The 21,543-nt window shown below is 35.2% G+C and overlaps 2 protein-coding genes across 3 annotated transcripts; both read right to left on the bottom strand.

The window, feature by feature from the left end:
- Positions 1–24: 24 nt before the first annotated feature.
- Positions 25–2,199, bottom strand: LOC130054635 (uncharacterized). 2 transcript variants are annotated; one of them, XR_008802974.1, is made up of 3 exons: positions 1,656–2,199; positions 1,186–1,420; positions 25–987 (listed from the first exon to the last, which is right to left on the bottom strand). XR_008802974.1 is itself a non-coding variant. In XM_056165052.1 (3 exons), exons 2-3 carry the CDS (start codon positions 1,350–1,352, stop codon positions 465–467), a joined length of 600 nt encoding a protein of 199 aa, XP_056021027.1. In that variant the 5' UTR covers positions 1,353–1,420; positions 1,656–2,165; the 3' UTR covers positions 25–464. The 2 variants fall into 2 exon arrangements, 1 of the variants encoding a protein (XP_056021027.1); XM_056165052.1 differs by having other exon boundaries at positions 25–897; positions 1,656–2,165.
- Positions 2,200–7,782: 5,583 nt separating this feature from the next.
- Positions 7,783–11,122, bottom strand: LOC130054628 (uncharacterized). Its single transcript, XM_056165044.1, has 6 exons — positions 10,774–11,122; positions 9,590–10,605; positions 9,308–9,381; positions 8,991–9,182; positions 8,607–8,813; positions 7,783–8,506 (listed from the first exon to the last, which is right to left on the bottom strand). Exons 4-6 carry the CDS (start codon positions 9,090–9,092, stop codon positions 7,796–7,798), a joined length of 1,020 nt encoding a protein of 339 aa, XP_056021019.1. The 5' UTR covers positions 9,093–9,182; positions 9,308–9,381; positions 9,590–10,605; positions 10,774–11,122; the 3' UTR covers positions 7,783–7,795.
- Between the last annotated feature and the right edge of the window lie 10,421 nt (positions 11,123–21,543).

Below are 21,543 nucleotides of genomic sequence, written 5' to 3'. Positions count from 1 at the left end.
AACAACGTTACAAACACGTAAAACTTTTAATAATAGGATCGTTTTATTTGTATCAGTTTGAAGCTTTAGGTGAAATCACAGATTGTTTCTTGTACAAATGAATAAAATTCAAAGCAAAATCCATGTTTTCCTTCTGCAGTTTGATGAAGATTTTGATGATCTTAACATAAAACCAGGCACGTAGCATCAGAAGGGGCTGGGTTTTCCCGGTCCCTAATTTTCACAACGTTCCTTTTTTGTTAATTTTACATGCAATGTAAAAATATTGGGTGAATAATAAGGTTAAATTCAAAGATTCTTTGAGCAAATATGAAGTCAATTTCTCCAGCTACCCCTTGAAAAACATTGCTAATTGCATGATTGCAACAATCGCTGAACGTTTAATTGCATTTTAAATGGTTAGTAGATTAGAAATTTTAAGAAAACCCACGAACTTTAATATAGTTTTTTTTATGAAACTGAATTCACTTAATAACCTCAACATATAAATGAGGTATGGCGTTATCAACAATGTCACTTTGATATCGTCTTTGTAGGACCTTGTGTAAGAATGTTGATGGATCATGGCATCTAGCTGTGACGCCCTTGCAAGGTGGAGATTGAAGGTTGTTTAAATTAAGATATCCTTCTGTATTAACGTAATCTGGTTCGTCTGTTGAAATATCTTGATCGGATGATGATGCAAGAGCGTGTGCTTTAGGGGCTGTATTATTGAATTCTGTCGGACGTTGTAGAGTACCTTGTAATTCCAAAATCACGGGGTTTGCGACAGGTGCCCGATTCGAATGGTTCCTATTGGTAATGTCGTGATTCACAGTGTTCTCATAATGGCTGTCAACAGGGTTGTAATCGTTTTGAATCGTGTCGAATGGATCACTCTTAGGAACTTTGTATTTACTACATTAAAATATTAAATTAACATGAAATAGCACTTAATTGTCGAGAAAGTATTGAGGATTCTGTGTTCTTCGAATTGTTTTTGATTGCCTGAACAAAGAAAAATGTTTCGTGCATTATATTTTCTGTTTATACAAAACTATGAATAGATTTCAAAATATCTATTTTGTCAAAACATCAGAGTGTTTTGTACAGAGCTTAGATTCACATTTTATGCAACTCACAATTGTGGTGATGACCACTGCACGGGAAAACTGATATTAGATAGGTCTATAACTGTATACTAACCTCTTACATTTAACAATTATACAACACAAAAGTGCCACCACAAAGAGAAATGCAATTCCAGTAATGGCCGCCGACAGAAGCAAAGTTATGTTAACGGGCGCTGGTGTCGTTGTTATCTCTGTCGCGGAAGGATTACTTCCAATGGCGGAAGAATTTGCCTCAAGCATTTGCGTCACCGTTATGGGGAATAATGTAGAGTGGCTGCTGGTCTTTGCTTCGTCTGTTATGCTTTCCTCTGATTGTAAGAAGTTACTAGGTAGTTTAAAACTTACAAGCCCATATCAGTTTTACATTCATTTATTGCGTCATTGAACATACTTTTTAACTTATGGAAGGTTTGTGTTTATGTCAAATGAGTTGAAAAATAAAAATTTAATTGTATCTGTAAAGGTCTAGTACATGATATCTTTGTATTGACTCCATCATTAATAAAGTTGTTCAAAATACAAAAACATTAATCAAAAGTATACCTATCGTATATACAAGTATCCGGGAACCTTCACAACATCGGGTTTGATTCCGTCTCTCTATCTCATTTCCATTGAATATGATACGAGTCACAGGACGAAATGCATATAAATAATTCTCACTGCAATGGTTCTCCAAGTCAACAACAGATTTGAAATATGGCTCACTGATATTAAAAACACTACAAGCACGACAAGAATAAGAAAAGGAGCAAGTGATATTGTGTGTCACTTCACATCAGTACGCGATTCAAACGTCCATAGGTGTTCAGCTTTAGGGTGAGTACTTACACATGTGGTGTTTTCCTTTGTATTCTACAAGTCATATATTGATTGCATTCTGTGTTAAGGGGTCTCATCCTGTTGACTATGGTATGCCAGAGCACACTGAGAAATCAAGCACGACTGAGAAACTGCATAATATCAATTGCAGATCACTACAAACCAAGGTGCTTTTTATTTAAAAACTTTCTGGTCTAAAGTTAGTTGTACGATGATGATTTTTAAGAGACATTAGAAGGGTGAATTGGAGGATATTCAATGTTTTGTTGTTGGATATAGTATTTATTTCACGAGTAAGACAGAGTATGAGTGAAAATATATATTTAAAAAATGTAAATAAATTCTGCATCCAACAACAAAAGCATTGAGTTTTGTTTATGAAATTTTCTTCAGTTTAAGGAGGTACTCTACATCGTCAAAATTGCTGACTTCCTTTAAAAACATGGAGGAAAAAATCAATATCAGCAATTTTTGACTTCCTTTTCTGTTTACATCAGATCACAATATTATCGTAAGCAATATACCTAGTAAGTCTTACATAATTTAATATATAGACATACATGTAGTTTTGTGAACAATATTTCTTTATTGGGAGTAAGCTCTGTATATATGCACAGTTACTTTTAAGTTATTTTACTTATTTTGATTATGTACAAGAATATATAGGCCCTATGTATATCCATATAGGCATAAACGTACACTGTTTTATGGGGACAGTGTAACAAAATTTAAATCTTAAACTACATGTCATTGAAAAATTAATGCGTTACCTGTAGATCCATGGGATGTCAGTAGTTGTGGTATTATCTCACAGGTGCTTGTGGACAGGACTTCCGGTACCCCCCTTCTTGTATTTTTAAATGTTCAATTCCTTGGGTATTTCGGACGTATTTTTGATAAAATATGTAACTTCAGAGTTTATATATTTCACATGGAATACACAAATCTCGCATAGAAACCGTTTTTAAAAATGTCATATCACCGATCATAATATATGAACAAGGTGTGCAACTCAGCCAGCAACATGTTGAAAAAATCTACACCTCGCTGAGAAATCCTATCGAAAAAACAATAATGCACATACCAACTGAAAAGAACGGTCATTCTAAATCTACTGATGATTCGTGGATTAAATGCATCGCTATTTGGTGCGCAATAATTACTTCACATCGCTCAATTTCATCGTTTTAACCTCGTCACTTTTCATTTCTGACTATAACGAACGGAATTTGTGATGCTGGAGTATTTCTGTCGCAGCCAATTATTTTTAGAACGAGAAAACCCGAGACGAGGTCTTCCGAATACTATTAGATAATTATGGTGTCATTCTTATCTACATGAAAAATCATAATGTGTCAAATGGAAAGGGACTATCTCAAAGGAAAAAGATGCTACCATCGGACTCCCTCAGGGTTCTATATTGGGTCCTTCGTTTTTTATTCTGTGTGCAAATGACTACCCAACATGAAACACTCTGTGGGCAATATCTATGTAGAGGACACCATGCGGAAAAACACCAGAATTGCCTAGCTACAGGGCGCCGCCATTGTGGACACCCAAAGTTGTACGGAGAAGAAAAGTTGACAGGAGATCTGATTGGTCATTAACAGAAAATCTTTGTGATGGAATTTAATAGTGAAATATAAGTGATAAAAATGACAGGTGACATAACAGAATATGTAGAAAGATACAGAAGTTATAAGGGAAGATCTGAGTGGAGAGGTGATATTTGGATGGACAATTTCATTCAGTGCGGATCTACACTAGTTATAAACAGGCCAAAATTTGAAGGAAAAACGCAACGGCAAGCCATATATTTTTTGGTGGAATTTTGAAGGGGAGATGATGAATTTTGCTGAATGGTGACTGATTTTTTGAAAATTGGCTTAATAAATAATTGACAGTGATTGGAATTTGTATGGAAGTCTATGGGAAAACATTTGGTGGTGTTTGTCCATGCTAGATGTTTCTGATAAATATTTAGATGTGATAGAAAGAGAGTTAAAGTATGATCTTTTAAATTCTATGGAATGGATGCATAAGAACAAAGTGACAATAAATTTAAAGAAAACATGTATTCTAATAGGAGCGTCGCAGGAATTATCGAAATGTAGAAAACTTGGTATAAATGTGAGTGAAATTCTTATAGAAAATGTTAAATGTGCCAAACTTTTAAGTATTTTAAACTTTTAAGTGTTTACATCGATGAATGTCTTACGTGGTCTTATCACACATATGCCTTAAGTATATAAAAAAAAAAAAACTTAGTCAGAAACTGTGTTTTAAGGAGATTGAAAACTTTTATGTCACAGGAAGCACTACTCAAAATTTGTAATACCATAGGTTTTCCTCATTTTTATCATTGTTGTACAATATGGCATGACGCCAAAAAAAAAAATGATAGGATTTTTTTTTATTAGAAAGGCTAATAATTTTATTTATGTTAAAAGAACCATAATATTTTTGATCATTTATCATTTCAACAGCAATTCTATGGAACTCATTATTAGATTTTATTAGAAAATGCACAACTACATATTTCAAATCAACCTATCTCAAACATGATTTTGATTCTCAATAAAACCCATGTGTTAATGGTCTCGTTTTAGGTAGTTCATACCTATATGTAAATTAACTGTGATATTTTCATGTTTTATGATATATGTCCTCGGTGTATATATATATATATATATATATATATATATATATATATATATCCAATAATAAAATTCAAGAAACACAAAACTCGAATAACATTTCACTGTTAGCGCTTTCGGCAATAATGCCTCTTCAGACAATTATAAAAATTAAATAATATTGCTGAAGAGGCATTAAAACCGAAAGCGCTAACAGTGATTTGTTATTCGAGTTTTGTGTTTCTTGAATTTTATTATTGGATGTATTTACTGTATAAAATACCGAATTCTTTTTTTTTTTTACAAACTATATATATATATATATACACAAAGCCCTAAAATGACCAACGACACGAACAACGAGATTGTCAAATTTTCGGGACGACCCGTCCCTTCTTCAGGACAAACGAAAACAATTACATAATGTGGTCAATATCAACAGAGCATAATAACAAAAACTACATATAAATACATCTAGCACTACAACTACACTAATCTACAAACGTATTTACAACGCAGACTACATGTTTTTGGTCTTTAGGCTTGCCAATCAATGTTAAAAGTGGAGCGAATTAAGACATGCCTTATTCGTCCAAAGAGCTGATCCAAAATGTCCGAAAAGAAAAACAATAAACTTAATTAATCTCAAGTGGAACGAGTTAACCCAATTACGTTGACAAATAGTAAAGCTAACTCGTACCCAGAGAGATTCTATTTTAACCATGCATAATTTATAAAAGATAATAATAAGTAACAAATACAAAAAAATAAATAAATAAATGAAAATAAGCTATGTAAACGAAGTAAGAAATGAACAAAGTTAGAGAGGAAGATCATGTAAACAACAAGTTTGAATAAGTTAACAAAATGGACCAACTCCAAACAAAAACAAAGAATAGGCAGCCCAGGAAATACGCCAGTTTCGAGATACGAACTCTTCTGTATAAGAGATGCATTTAGTGGAACTTTGAATGCCTAAGTGGGACAGAGTGGATATGCAGCCAACGAGGAAGACGATGAAATGTATTAAAAGCGGCTTCTCTTTAAATATGTAAATGTGGGAAATATTAAATACTATCGAAAGAAATGTTTTACCGAAGAAGAAACATACAAACAATGTCATATTTGCAAGAAATATCTTGGATATGGTACTTATGACCAGCGAAATAACGTGATAGGATAAGAATTCTATGTATTTAATTACTCCCTAAATACTTATCACTTACTTAGTTTGTGTATCAGTCGAATTCGGGTTATCAAACAGCGTATGAGAAACTTACTGAGTACATTCACTTACACTGTGATGAATATCTGTCCCACTCCCGCGAGTAAACAAATTCTTTCGCGCCTTACTATGTACGAGAGTTCTCCAAAGGGAAATAACTCGGACGTATCTCGAAAACCGGCGTATTGAATCAACATATATATATATATATATATATATCCCAGGAAATTGAATCAACATATATATATATAATACCAGGAACACAATCAATGTGAACTAGTTCGTATAACTAAATGTGTGTAATCCTGTATAAATAAGAGCATCTATTTTTCATACAAAATAGATGCATTTATTTTACGAGAAATACTCGCATTTAATTCGGGTGCGGGATATTGGGGCCCCAATGAATAAGTACAAATGTGCATCACATCGGGATCGTCCTCCTTTCTGATGCTGACTTCAACCAGAGCAGTCGAAGAAATAATTTGAGAAGTATTTTTTTGTGATAGCCATTGTATTATGGCATCTGTTGAAAAAATTTAGTGCCATCGATATTATATAACTAATTATCTATTAATCGCATTACGATTTTTAGAATATTAGGCAATCAATATTTACGGATGGTTGTAGATTTGTCTAATTACATGTCATATGTCGGTATGATTGTACCGCATGCACAGTAACGTGGTTTCATGAAATCAACTGACTTTTTATTGTTCAGGTATATTCATCTGTTCAAAAAATACCTAGTTGGGTGGAACTGGTAATTCATAGATCCGCAGCCATGCATTATTAAGATCATCATATTTCTACCTTCCAAAACATTTATAATTTCGCTTGCTTATTTCTTTTGAAATATTTGGAGGTGAGTGATTTTTATTAAAATAATTTCATGTGTCGGCTGCTTTGATATAGTAGATAACTCCCATGGATCATGTTATCCCACATCCGCCTGTTGAGTCATACTTTGATAATAAAAACAGACTCTCACAGGCAAGACATGCAGAATCTCGGCTTTTCACCATAACAGGCGCCTAGATCGCCTTTCATATTGGGGATAGAAAAGGAAGTTTAATAATCTTTATTACTAAACTTTCAACCCCCCCCTCCAAAGTTTCCATTGATATAGGGGGGGGGGGGACCTCCACTACATGAATTCAAGTCTTAAATTCCAAGAGTTACATATTTCTTGGTTCTTGTTCACCACTCTATATAAATAATGTTTTTTTTTAAATGAGGGGGGGGGGGGGGGGGCTGTATCCAATAAAAAAAAATTCATTAATTGCCAATACCCCCCTTCCCAATCTATTTTACGTGCCTGATATATTTGATCTATTAAAAAGAATTGAAATATTGCAGATTAACTGAATGCTGTTTTTATTTCGAGTGATTGAGATCCCTCCATCTCTAAACACAGCTGGGTTTAAGCATAGAGGATAAGATGAGCGTTGCATCAGAGCTGTGGCTAGACCAAGTACAGGATCAAAATATGACATGCCTGATTGTGCCATTTGGTCATCACTCTTGGGACAAGCAACAGTTTCCCATGCCAAGGGTGCAGTCTGGTGTTTCTGGATGGTCAACAGGTACAAGTTGCATATACAATTGCATATTCATATAAAGTAGTTTCCATCCTGATGATACTAGTGTATTCTTAACTTTATCATTGTCTAGCAAATTCCAATGTGTCTCGAATTCAAGTACATTGTGCATTGCTCTTGTTGAGATTCTTTGCGGCTCAGACATGATTCCTAAGAAAAGAAAAAAAGCTGAAGGGGGGTCTGGGGGTCCTCCCCCAGCGGGGTTTCAAGGGGCAGCGCCCCTGATCTGAGGGTGCAGGGGGCCGAAGGCCCCCGACCGAAAATGGATATTTTAACATTTGAAAGCCCCTCAGGAATGCCCTCCAGAGACCCATATTAAAGTTGTGAAGGTTTAAAACCAACATCAAAATGTTTACTGAAAACTACATAAAAAATTACAATGAGATTCACTGAAGTTGTTTATTTTTTAAGATTTTGACAATGGCCCAGTCTAGCTTTCTTAGCTGCATTTGCTATTAATTCTTTTGCCTTTCTCTTTGAATTTGTGTTTTTAGCACGAATGTCTAATTCTCTCTTTTTTAAGAGCTTTTCATCCCTTTTCTTCTCTAGATCAGCTTTGTATTCTCTGTTTGAACTGTTCATATTTTTGAAGAGTATTTTGTCCACACTTTCATGCATGTAATCCTTCTTCTGAAAAAATTGAATGGCTGTTTTTTCATCTGCACTCAGTCTGTATTTAATAGTTTGTATGACACTGTAGGTCTCAAGATTCAATCTCCCTGACTTGTTGTCTATGACATCATTCATGATGTTGAAAGATGATTCCACTTGAGGACCATGAAAACAGCTAAGTATAGCTTGTACCAATTTGGACAGATTTGGATAGCTCTTGGTAACTTCATCTTTTCCCCACCAGTGATCTATCCTGGTTCCTTTCATCTCTGGAAGTGAGTTGTCAATATGAAACTTTCTGATTTCTTGGTCATATTCCTGTGTCTCAGCTTCATCAAGTACAGTAGTTGCATATGTAGGTAGCTTCTGCATGTATGACAAAGTCTGGGCATGGCCTCTAGCTTCTGGATGGATTGCCCCCAATGATTTAAGGAGTGGGTTGCTTAGTGGTAACTTATCCTGCAACACTTTACCACAGAGGGTGTAGGCTTCACTAACCTAAAGAAGCAATGTGTAATACATTAATAATTTAATAAAATTAGTTGGAAAACTAAAACTAACATGACAAAATAGTACACAGAATGCCAAATATATTTACTTGTTTCAGAAAGCCCTTCACAACAAAATCCTTTTTGGCTGATTTTCTGACCACTGTCTGTGCCTTCACTCCAAGAAACATACTTTCTGGATTTATTTGACTGCTTTGACTTGAAATATCCAGTTTTTTCAACTTTGTTGATGTTGTGGCCCCCAAAACAACATCAGGCTTAATGTAACAAACCAAGAATTCCTTGAAAAGTTTGACCTGTAATAAAGGTTTTGAAATTTTAATTTATACATGTGTGGCACTTACATGTAGTTAAATTCACAAAGAGTGTCACTCAGTGATATGTAGGATTACTATTACAGACATTCAGAGTGCAAAACAGTGATTCATTGTTAAAACATTTATCAGATTTTCATATGTGATCCCCAGGATTACCTGCTCCTCATGTAACAAGTGAATTAGTGGTTCTTTCATCTCGAAAAGTATCACAAAACTCTTCAGTAGGGGGAAAACTGATGAATAGAGTCCCATTATCATTTTTGCAAGCTTCCTTTCATGAAATAGTTTGTCGACTATTCTCAACTTCCTGTCTCTTCCATCTTTAGTAAGTTTTTTCTTCAACAGTTCCTGTAGAATACAAAGTTAACAAATAAAGACATAATAAAAGATAAAATCTTCGATAGAGATTAGATATGAAGATAACAATTCTTTAAAATAAAATACATCAAAATACTTTTAAATTTGTTACTTACTTGTATTTGCAATGGATTTAATCTAAATACCTATTTCATTAGTCAGTTGAATTGAGTCATGTTGAAACAAGAAACTGTAAGTGAAAACAATTTTAGAAAGAAGTTATTATAACAGTCATGCAATAAAGTTAACAATTTCAGAAAGAAGTTATTATAACAGTCATGCAATAAAACTAACAAATCATAATTGTTAGATAATCAAATTAACAATTCAAGTGCATGTTAATAATAAGTCAATAACAGGAACAAGAATAACAAAGAAGGGTGTAATCATGTAGTTACCCTTCTGATTTCATGCAGTCTGTTTCTTGAGGACTCTGATACATTAAGTCGTTGAATTATCTCTGCAGTTACTGGTAGATACTTGGCCCTCTCTGATAATGAATCAGAAATCCACGGGAAATAAAACAGAGTAAGACAGTCCAAAAGTCTCAAAGCATCCAACGTTACATCATAAACAGAAAGCCATCTATGACTGATATATCTTTGTGGCATGCTGTACTTCACATTACATATCACACATATTTCCTGCAACAGTTCTCTTAAATCAGCTGACCATTTAAACTCATTGAAAAGGTCAATGTACAACTACTCGATAAAATTGTTGAATGGTTTACAAAATGCCTTCGCAGCATTATGCACATGATGACATACATCGCCATCTATATCAAGAAGATGTGGTGCTTTTTCCCTATGTATTCGAGTTTCTAGTCCTGACTTTGAACCTCTCATCACGTTGCATGAATCCATCAAAATTGACATCATATTGTTCCATGGAATTTCATTTCTCTCCATCAGATGAACAACTTCTCCAAACAGAGTTGCACTGTCAAATTTTACACAAGAGAGAGATCCAAAATGACAGACTTTGACTTGCTTCATAACAGGACAGTAAAAGCTAACAAGAATTGTCAATACTCTCTGAAAGTTGTTGCTTGTACTTTCATCCATGTTCAAAGAAAATTTTGTATGCTTCATCATCTCTACAACATAATGTTCGAATGTTTTTCCCACTCCGTATCTTGTTAAGTAGGAGGCTGTTGTGCGAGTCATTGATAATGAATCCAAAGTTATCCCATCGTTAGCCAGTGCTTTGGCGAGTTCAATTATATTTGGTACTAGAGAGAATGACAAGGAATGTTCTGCTGCAAATCCTATCACCATTGCTTTAGCATTAGCAATTCGATCATTTATGGGTGTTATTGGAGCAGTAACCTTATCCTCAGCAACCACAGTTTTGTACATTGGGTTCAACCCATATGGAAGTTGAGGTGAAGATTTTGGACCACCAAATGCACCTAAAATAATTTGAATATTTTGAGTACGCAAGAAATACTATGATAAATAAAAATAAACGTTATTTCTGCATTTATGATAATCAAAATATCGTATTTTTGAGATTAAAAAAAGTATTTAACACGGTACACCATTTCAAAATTAAACGATATTCTATTGAAAAAACATACTTGACAATCTGTAGTTGGACTCTTGAATTCTGGCGTTATCACGATGTAGCTTCTTAACTAGATGCTGCTCCAAACTCTTCCAACCCCTCCCCGCATAGTTTATTTGTTTGTTGCAGAGTTGACACAACGCAACGCCTTTCACATTTAGTTTGCGTATATGCTTTGAAATCTGCTCGCTATTGACTACCTTCTCCAGCCATTCCCATTTCCATACATTACGTAGGCCCTTATCGATAGTTTTTACATCGCCACCTCGCTGCACAACGTGTGCAGACATTGTTTTAAAACGAGATCAGTTACTTAAACAAACTGTTGATTGGAGAAACCGAATAGCGAGACGACGATTCAACCAATGAACAATCAGAAGACATATATAACTTGAGGAAGCATTTTACCAGAAGTGAAACCCGCATCAATGACGGAAAATTCCGGAATACTAACAAAAGCGGATTTTAAAATTTAGAGCGGAAATGAGAAATCCGGAAAGCGGAATTCCGCTTTAAAGCGGAGAAAAACCATGTCTGTGATATTGATATAGTTGAAGTGAGAAAGGGGAGTTGAAAATTGTTTTATTTACTGTACATAGCTTTCCGTGAAATCTTATCCTGAGTTAGTTTTGGTGGTTGTTTATAAACATGTATGATGTTCGAGTGGGTGCTGCTGGGGTAACATGGTGCTATGGGTTGGAAGATGCATCATGAGCAGTTCAGTCTCGGATGTTTATATTGTCACATTGTCAATGAATCCACAATCTGTTATTGTTTATGTACTCTTCAACAACCCACTGACACAATGTTGGTCATGGGTTTTAATTACAGTTACCATATCATGCAGGTGATCTATCTGATTTGGCATTATATAGACACAAGTGCAGTGGGGAGCTTCCACATATTTTGGTCTCCAAAATTATTTTTTTTAAAAATTGACAATGTATTTGGGGCCCATCGTAGCTGTCTTGCTATTTTGAACACCCAAACATCGATTCAGCTCATTTCCTTCAAGATTTGTAATGGGCGTTCTCTTGAATTTATGTTTACTGGTCCCAGTCTAGTTTATATACCGTTATCTACATTTTACAAGTTGGAATGGTTGATATATTACCAAATTAGGACAGGGGACTCTAAGGCAAGCTGGCTGTCGAAGCGTTTTTCAATTGATTTGGATTAGTTTAGGAGTCTGGTTATTAATTTTTTCAATATATGTTTTTGCTATGTTGTTAAATGCATCCCAATGGGTTGCATAAGTAGTCCTAAATCTGGCAACTTTTTTTACACCAATGTTGAACAAAGTATAAGGCTAGCTTGGACACTTTTGATCATTACCTGGATTATCTAATTTTTGTCGATAGGTGGAATTCAGGTAGTGCCACTCTGATGAGTTGGATTGAATTGCAAGTTTGAGTGAATTAAGCATAAGATCGCGGGTTTTTAATTGATGCAGTGAGATTACCATTTGCGTCCATATAACCCCAGATATTATAGTTGATATAGTTTAATTTCAATGGATAGGAGAAAAGTCCTATTTAAGAAGCCCTTAGTTGGGACCAATCTCCCTTGCAAATCATTTAGATCAAGCAGATTGGTTGATTGTGTCTTGTTTGGCGTCCCTCTCGAGAGTTTTGCAGGGGGAGGGGGGTTGAATTTGGGCCTGTGCTCGGCTCTTGCGGCCATTGAGCAATGGGGGTTCTTTGGCGTGCCACGCCTGCTGTGACTCGGGACATCAGGTTTTTTGTTTAGATTGTATCCGGGGACCTATCCTATGGCGTTCGCGCCTAATGCCGAACGTTCGGTGATGTAGCTGTTACTTCCTATTTTTGGTGACTAGGGTCTATCGCGGCCGGGGTTCGGGCCTCTGACCTCCCGCATGTGGGACGAGCGCTCTACCTTTAGACCACCATGGCGGTCAGATCAAGCATACATTCCTTAGGAGAGGGTATGACCCTATGTGTGGGGTCCGTGAACCACATTATCATAGTAGAAGTCTAGTATCAAAGGATCAGATCATGTGGTTAGTGTTTTTACAGTCTTGAATTTGTCAGGGACACTGCTGGATCAAATGTCTGATCTAGGATGTGGGGCCTTTTTTCTGGGATGCGTGTTTCTTCCATTGCCTAAATATTGGATAATCATGATGTTATGTGAAGTTGAACATTACCTTTTTCAAGATATTATCCATAGTGGTGACAGCAGTTATGGTATCTTGTTAATATCTTTCATTGGTTAGTGTTTTGTAATAGAGCTAGAATTCTAAGAGGGTATTAGAATTGGGAACACATTTTGTGTTGAAATTTCTATTAAATATTGTCATCTCCGGTGTTCGACACTAAATACAGAGTACGATTCTCAATTTGCAGGAGTCAGTCAACTTCATTCATAGACTACCTGGTGTTCGACACCAAATACAGAGTACGATTCTCAATTTGCAGGAGTCAGTCAACTTCATTCATAGACTATGAAATAAAAATATCTCAGTTGCTAGAAATTGAATAAAACAGGTTTCAGTTCAATTTAAAAACATAATACATAGTCTGGTTATCTCGCATCTGCTGATCTGGGCGACGTACTAAACCATGTTGTACAGTTGGTAGCTTACTGGTAGAGTTAAAGCTGCTCTTATTGGGCAGCCAGAGTTCATGACTAGATGCAAAATTAGGATGGTGCGCTTATTTTATCTTGACAAGATCCTTAAAGGTTCATGAAGCCCATATTTTATATGTTTAGTGTCCTACAGGAGTGTGCTTCAATGCCTATGAAACCCCATGATGAAACGGGGCGATGAAAGTCTAAAATCATGCCTTGTATGGAGTATATTGAAGGTCCATTAACTGTCCAAATATATAGGGAAAACTAAGAGAGGATTGTATATTGTGTGGCTTGCCTTGTGTTTAAATTGGACCCAATTTTTGGGGTATTGTGGTTTATTGATTGCTACCGCATCAATTTCCATATTGTTTAGTTACTTGTTTCAATCATGCCCTAAATATTGCAGAAACAGGTAATGCTAGTGGATGGTGTATTGATTCAACCGTCTTTGAGCTAGCTTTCCCAGCTTTTTGGTTGAGTAAAGGGCGTTTTGTATGTGGATCTGGTGGCTGAGATACCCTGGTTTGAAATGCTTCAACTACAAGAAAAATGTTTATATCTTGAGGAATAGGAAATTTAATTTTCAATGTGGGTATGATCTTGGAGAGTGGGGCATTCCTCTACATACATTTTGGTTAATTATTCCAAATGCCAGCAATTGATTAAACCATCAATTCCCCACAAATATGTATGTTTCCTAATACTTCCACTTTCAAAGTAGATGTATTCCAATATGACAAGGCACTGGAGAGATACTGTTCCCAAGTCAACAGTGTAGTAGGTAAGCCCATGCTGCAGGTAAGGAGTACGGTGGATGGCGTTTTTTATGACGTGTCCCTCTGCAATATACTGAGAACTGGGTTTTTATGTGTTGAATCCTGGAAAGTGCAGTGTTTCCTTATATTTAAGAAAATTAGGCGAGGTTGGTCGTGGGTCAGTTGATTGGTGGCTCCTCCCCCCTTTGGTGGGATGACTGCAAACAAGGCTAACCTGTTTGCAGCCATGTGGCGTTTGCGCACACCAAGTCAACTGATTCTATAGGTATTGGTGTATTTCCAGTGAATTTGAAACTGTTCTGTGCATTTGAACTGTGACTGAATTTGTGAAACTGTGACTGTTGTCAAATGATTGCTATTATCACAACTCCCAACTGATTCCAGAACTGTAAATCAACTCCCAATTGATCCATATCTATTGTGTTGCCAGTAAATTTGAAACTGTTCTGTGATTTCTGACTGTGATTTGGTGAAACTTGCTGTTGAAAAAATGAGTGCTTTTATCATAATGCATTGCATAATTGAGCTAAATATTGGGTTAATTTAACATACTCTAATTAATTAAGTAACCATCCGCGGTTGACCCGGGGTGGTCTTTTCTGAACTTGTTGATTGATGTTGCATTTTGTGTTGATGTTGCTTTTGTGTGGGTTTGCCCATATGAGTTGTTATTGAATGGCATCCCACAAATTCTTTCTTTATGCCACGGCCAATACTCGCCAAAATAAAGTTTAAACTGGTTTTGCTTGTCTTTTTCTCTGTATAAATAAAGGACATTATCATGAAATCCCTTTACCCAAGAAAGATTTGTTCCAAAGTTGGTTGAATTTGATCGAATGGTTCTGGTGAAAAAGTCAAAAATGTGAAATGTTTACAGAGAGAAAAACAGACCATAGACAAACATCAGAGCAGTGGAGATCTACAGTGTACATTTTAGTTTAGTATTAGTCATTTTATTGTTCATTCTCATCCACAATAGCAATTCAAAATACATTATCCAAGTATGTTATTCATAGAATTAAATCTGCTGATTTCTTGTTTTGTCTTCATGGACTCAAAAATATAGGATCATAATCATTACGGCATGCTGTTTCCACGGATCGTTTTGTACAGTAGGTGTTTTCCAAAATTGAAATTCCAAAAACATAAAATACATTTACTCTCTAGGTATTACTGAAAATGTAGAATTAACTACTTCACAATTCTTGTTTTAAATACATTATAAACTTATAAACTAATTGTATGATGGAAAGCAGATTCAAATTTATTCATTCTTTATAGTTAACCCTTACGGAAAAGGTGAAGATAACGAAGGTGATCCATCTCACAACTCCTATAAAGGTGAAGATAACGATCAGGGTTCAATCTCATAACTCCTATAAAGGTGAAGATAACAAACAGTGATCAATCTCACAACTCCTATAAAGGTGAAGATAACGAACAGTGATCAATCTCACAACTCCTATAAAGGTGAAGATAACGAACAGTGATCAATCTCACAACTCCTATAAAGGTGAAGATAACGAACAGTGATCAATCTCACAACTCCTATAAAGGTGAAGATAACAAACAGTGATCAATCTCACAACTCCTATAAAGGTGAAGAAAACGAACAAGTGATCAATCTCATAAGGAATACAAAATTAAGATTTGGGCAAACACGGACCCCTGGATATACCAAAGCTGAAATCAGGTGCCTAGGAAGAGTAAGCATTCCCTGCCGACTGGCCATATCGCCGTGAGCCCTATATCTTGATCGGGTAAACGGAATAATCCATAGTCAAAATCACTATGCAAAGAACGGCCTCAATTGTTATGAAACAATTCAGATAGCATTTTACCCAATGACGGAATAAAATGAACTTCCTTCCAACAATACTGCTACAATCATGTAGTATAGATTACCACAATTTCCATGCAGTTATTTACAATAATTTAGAAAAGGGTTTTCTTCAGTGTCTGCAGTGTACACGAATACTCAGCATTTTCTATTTGTCTATCCCCTCGCTCTGTGTTGTTTATATGATTGTAAACATAGTCGGATTCTTCCAGATGATTATACAAATCCACGTCACTTCCTGTTGGCTTTGGTTTCTCAAATAAAACATTATAAATGTATTCGTGGGAATTATACACGTTAATCTGTGTTGTGTTCCGTTCAATATTTGTTTCATTATGACCAATCTGTTCCAGCACGAAATAATTGTCCTTGTTTTTACTGGTTTGCACATGAATCAAGGCTTTCTTAAGTTCTTCTGTTTCTTCTATGGTGGAATATTCTGTTGAGCTTTCCTATAACGAGTACAGAACACTATACAGGAATCGAATACATTCACCAACAGAAACTACGAATGTGAATTTATAAGTGATAAACAAATTAATTATGTTAATTTCAATGTATTCTTCGATAGTGATGAAAGGAAAGGCGAAGATGAATGATTTAGTCCTATAAAAAATGTGGGGTTTATTCAGAATTAAACAGCAATTATTACCTGAGGGACAACGATGTCGCCACTGTAAGTCTTATTCTCACTTGCGTTTTTCTTTGGTTTCCTATAGTGAAAAGAATTAATTTCTTAAATGGGTGCGTGGGTGGTCAATCTAGCTTTACACAGTTAAGAAATGTCTCGCATAGATCACCTGTAATGTTTGACAATAAATAGTGAAAACTTGGGATATTTTAGATGAGATGAAATGTATATGCACGCTGACCGGAACCTTTGGACTCGGTGTAATATTTGAGTTCGTTACATACAACTACACATACATTGTGTGACTTGTGCCATTGCTACGGGGAAGTCCTTTATATTTACATGTACATATTCTAAGCGAAAGGATTATAAAATATCAGTACTTGCTATACCTACATGTGTGCTTTGAAATGTCAGTTTTCTTGATACAGTTTATAAATACATTTTCCAAGTAATATATTCAATGTACAAAATCTGAATGAGAACAGCTTACGTTTGTTGACAAAGATATTGTATAATGTACTATTTGTGTAAAAAGAGACCACACCGTGGAAGTGAGTAACCATGAATTCCGCAACAACAAAAAAAAAAAAAACCCCACATAAAACAGTATCTTAGTGTTCTCACCGTTCGTTATCATCTTTGTAGTAAACCAGGGACAAATTGCACACGAGTGACCTATACTGAGTAAGGCCGAACTGGTATACGCTTAGTTTCTAAGTATATAACTTTGTGTTCGTTAAATTAATACATTCAATCGGTGTATTCTCAAAGTGAAGAAAACCTATTATATTTGTAAAACGCCATAAAACTCTCGTTAATGAGATAAAATTCTGGTAGATCCATATCAGTCCTGTATTGTTTTGAATTTTGCAATTCAGTTGTGCACTATTAACCTTTATTGGGTCTTTCCATCTTCCTGTGGAAAGACGTTTTGATATTGTTCTGTTTATTATTATTTGTTGTCTATTTTTCTTTCCACCGCGAGAAGCTTTTGACGTTTTTTAAAATACTTGAAAAACAATGCTGTCCATCATATTCGACATCTTGAAAGATGCTCAAATTTGACCCTGCGTAATTGAACGTTGACCTTTAACGAACGCAAAAAACAATTGTTAACAATTTATCTTAAAAACCATGAATGGTACGAGCACGATCAAGTTTAAAATATCATTTCTTAATTTTAAGGGTTCGGTAATTCCTAATTGGAGTGTCCCAAAATGTTTGCGATTTAGAATTAAAATAAATTTACAACTCCTAAAGTTTTAGTCATAGGCAGATGGAACCAACTGGAATACGATCCTTGACCTTGAAAATTAGGTCAAGGTCATCCAGAAACTTTGAAAATGAGCATTTTCATACCATTTTCAGCGTAATAGATACCTTTGATGATACATGTATATGATATACTCAAGTTATAATATCTTAGTAAGTGGCTTTTCCGTCTTGTAGAAAAGTTACAAGGACTGCAAATTAGTAGATCATCTGCTCGCCTCTTCATTTCGATTCGCTTATTAGAGATACATATTTATCGTGACAGATCGTCTGTCATTCTATAATTAGAGGTCGGTCATCAAGATGTGAGTAGCACGTTACCTGTGTGTACACAATGATCGTCTGTAAGTTGAAGTATCGCGGGAAATATTGTCTATAATGCTAAAACGCGGACTTTCGGTAGATCAGAAGATATGCGACCGTGTTCAGGTTTCTGGTTCAGTACCTTCTTTAAGAAATTCCTCAAAAAAGTTATATGATTCTTGTTTAATATGTCACAAACAGTTATCAAAAAAAGTTTGATGCCACTCTATCTACTATTAAGAGAGAAATCATGCAAAAATCGTTATCCGGGACTTTCGGCTTTCGGGTTTCGGCCGTACTAAATTTACCGCTTGCCGGGAATAGTCCGAACGGGATTTGCGGAAATTGGTTCTTTTATGAAATCATGAGACTCTTTAAAGACCTCACACATATTTTTTTAACCGTATATTATCTGTGCATTTAAAAAAGTCTTCCACATATAACTGGTAGTTGTGTATTTCTAAAACTGTTTTTTTTTTAATTGTAAAAAATCATATTGTAACAGGAATATGTGCTATTAACGTCCCCGTGTTTACATTATCCCTTCGGGTTTCAATGTTGACGTATGACGTCACATATACCGTCACATAGCATCTACTTCGAGGCGAGAAACGTCAAAACAGTGGTCAGACAAGAAATTCTTTGTAATGGAAGGTGAAATGGATAGTCAACAATCAATTGATCTTTTCCGAGTAAGTATATGCCTACATTTCCTGTACCATGTATTATTTGTAAACTCAAGGGTCAAAAGTATTTCCTCACTTTTATTTTTAATTACTAGATATAATCCTTTACAAACCTTCTATTTTAAAATTTTTATAGAACTGTTCTCATTATCAATTTATCTGTTATTTCAGGTATTTTTATAGTTAATGCTGCAGTAGAAATGTTTTAACATTAATGTTTTTAAAATCTTAAGTTTGTAATGAATTATATAGTTAAAATTAACAGTGAAGAAATACTTTTTGACCTTTGAGTGTATATATATATATATATATATATATATATATATATATATATATCTTAGTAGTATTTAATATTTAATGTTTCCTTTAACAAATAATTTTCTTCGAAATTTGTCCAGTTTCCACAGTTGTCTGTGTTTTGACACATTGAACGTTCAAAATTTACGATGTAAAACTTCTATTTTCATTAATGTATTGTTTTCTTGATAGATTGATTAAATATCGCTTATTTGATGTAAATTATACCCACCACACTTATATTGATAAATCAAGGGAACAGCTGTTATTGTTCAACTTGAGCATGCCTGTTTTGAATGCCAAAGTATTCAACAGAGTTTATAAGAAAAAATGCAGATGGAATGTAAAGATAAGCTAGCCTAATGTAACATCCTACATTTCATTTCTCGAGTCTAAATAATATGAAACATTGTGGCGATATTTTCCTGTTGTTCATGTATACATTAAATTTCAGCTAGTGACTGAAGATAAGCGGGTCGAGATGATGCCCATCAACAATCTTCAAAGGTACCTTTTCTCTGCCTTATGGGTGTCGCCATCTGAATCGGATGTGAAGATTAATTTCAGGGTGACCCTTGCACTGGTAAGGATTGAAATTGTTTTTTTTTTTTTACATATGATGTGACTTGAATCACTCTGTTGACCTATTGCTATTTGTTTTTGTCCTTCATACTGTGATGAAAGCATCATAATGCATCCTTTAACATTTGAATATTTTCAACTTTCCCTTTGGAATGACTAGGCCATGTATATTGTTTCTGATATCTTTATACCCCCCGAACGAAGTTCCGGGGGGGGGGGGGGTATAGAGGAATCACTTTGTCTGTCTGTGCAGATTCGTGTCCGGGCCATAACTTCTTTGTTCTTTGACATAGGCATACCATATTTGGCACACAGGTGGATCACCATGAGACGATAGGTCCAGTACCTTCATGACCTCTATATGACCTTGACCCTCAAGGTCAAAATTAAAGGTTTTTTTTTTTACAATGGATTTGTGTCGGGGTCATAACTTCTTTGTTCTTTGACATAGGCATACCATATTTGACACATGAGTGTATCACCATGAAATGATGTGTCGGTTACCTTCATGACCTCCATATGACCTTGACCTCAAGGTCAAAGTTAAAGGTTTTTACAATGGATTCATGTCAAGGCCATGACTTCTTTGTTCTTTGACATAGGCATACCATATTTGACACTTGAGTGTATCACCATGAGACGATGTGTCGGGTACCTTCATGACCTCCATATGACCTTGATCTTTGACATCAAGGTCAAAATTGATTATAGGGTTTTGACATTGTCATGCTCACAATACCTCTTGTTTGAATATATTGAACTTGTTATTTAATTGTATGATAAGAATCAGAGAACAGAAATGAAATATCAAAATCATGCCCAGTCTTATTATTTAGATATATATATATATTTTTCATTGTTTTACAGAGGGCTTTCGCAGATGGGCACAGGTTGTTCAAGAACCCAACCACAGCCATAGACTTCTGGCGTGCGTTTAGAAGGAACATTGACACAATGGTAGGCAATCTTTAAGAAATATCAGAATTATTAGTTTCTGCCCACCTCCCTCCAAAACCAAATTATAGGATGAATCAACTCTATTATCCACTGTTACAAAAAGCAGCAACTTTACGTTATGTCTGTGCAAGTGTACCCAGACAGCAACTATATATTGTATTGAGGATATGTCATAATGTTAAACCAAGGTCATTAAGGCAAGTTCATTATTAGTCACAGAAAATGTTTACGTATAATTCATATACTGTCCATAACTCTCTGAGAAACATTGGAAGTTCCTGCTTTAAAAAAGATTACTTATGACCTGGCATTGTGTCATGACCTTGTGTCAAGGGCATTTGTATTAAGTCAAGGCCAGTCTTAGTCTGTCAGGAAATTATGTAATTCCTGCCTTGAAATTTCTTGTAAAAAATACGAATTGCATGCCCAAGGAAACAAATATAATTATATATATTTGTACCACTTGAAGGTAGATCATGACAGAAAAATTTAATGTAAATCTTATAAATAACTTTGTATGAGAGAAACATTAGATACATGTACATTGTTGCTTATGACCTATGGTTTTGTAATTATTATCATTGAACATCATTTAGGCAATATAAGGTCATTGGTAAAACTGTTCACTTCTTGTCTTCTCCATGACTTTATAACAGTGAAACATACACTGCAAGCCCAGACTTGATACAAAGAAGGGAACCATTATTATCTGGGAGTGTCCTAAGTCAAGGTCAAGTACATAACTAGGTCTGACAGCAAAAAGTGTTATTTCTTTTCTAGGGCTTGAAAATTAGAAAGCCCATAGTAAGAAAACCTTTAAATGTGATATGGCCTTATCCAA

Source organism: Ostrea edulis, chromosome 1, assembly GCF_947568905.1.
Source record: "Ostrea edulis chromosome 1, xbOstEdul1.1, whole genome shotgun sequence".
NCBI lineage: Eukaryota > Metazoa > Mollusca > Bivalvia > Ostreida > Ostreidae > Ostrea > Ostrea edulis.
Note: the sequence above shows the minus strand (reverse complement) of the source record. Positions and strands in the feature narration are given on the sequence as shown.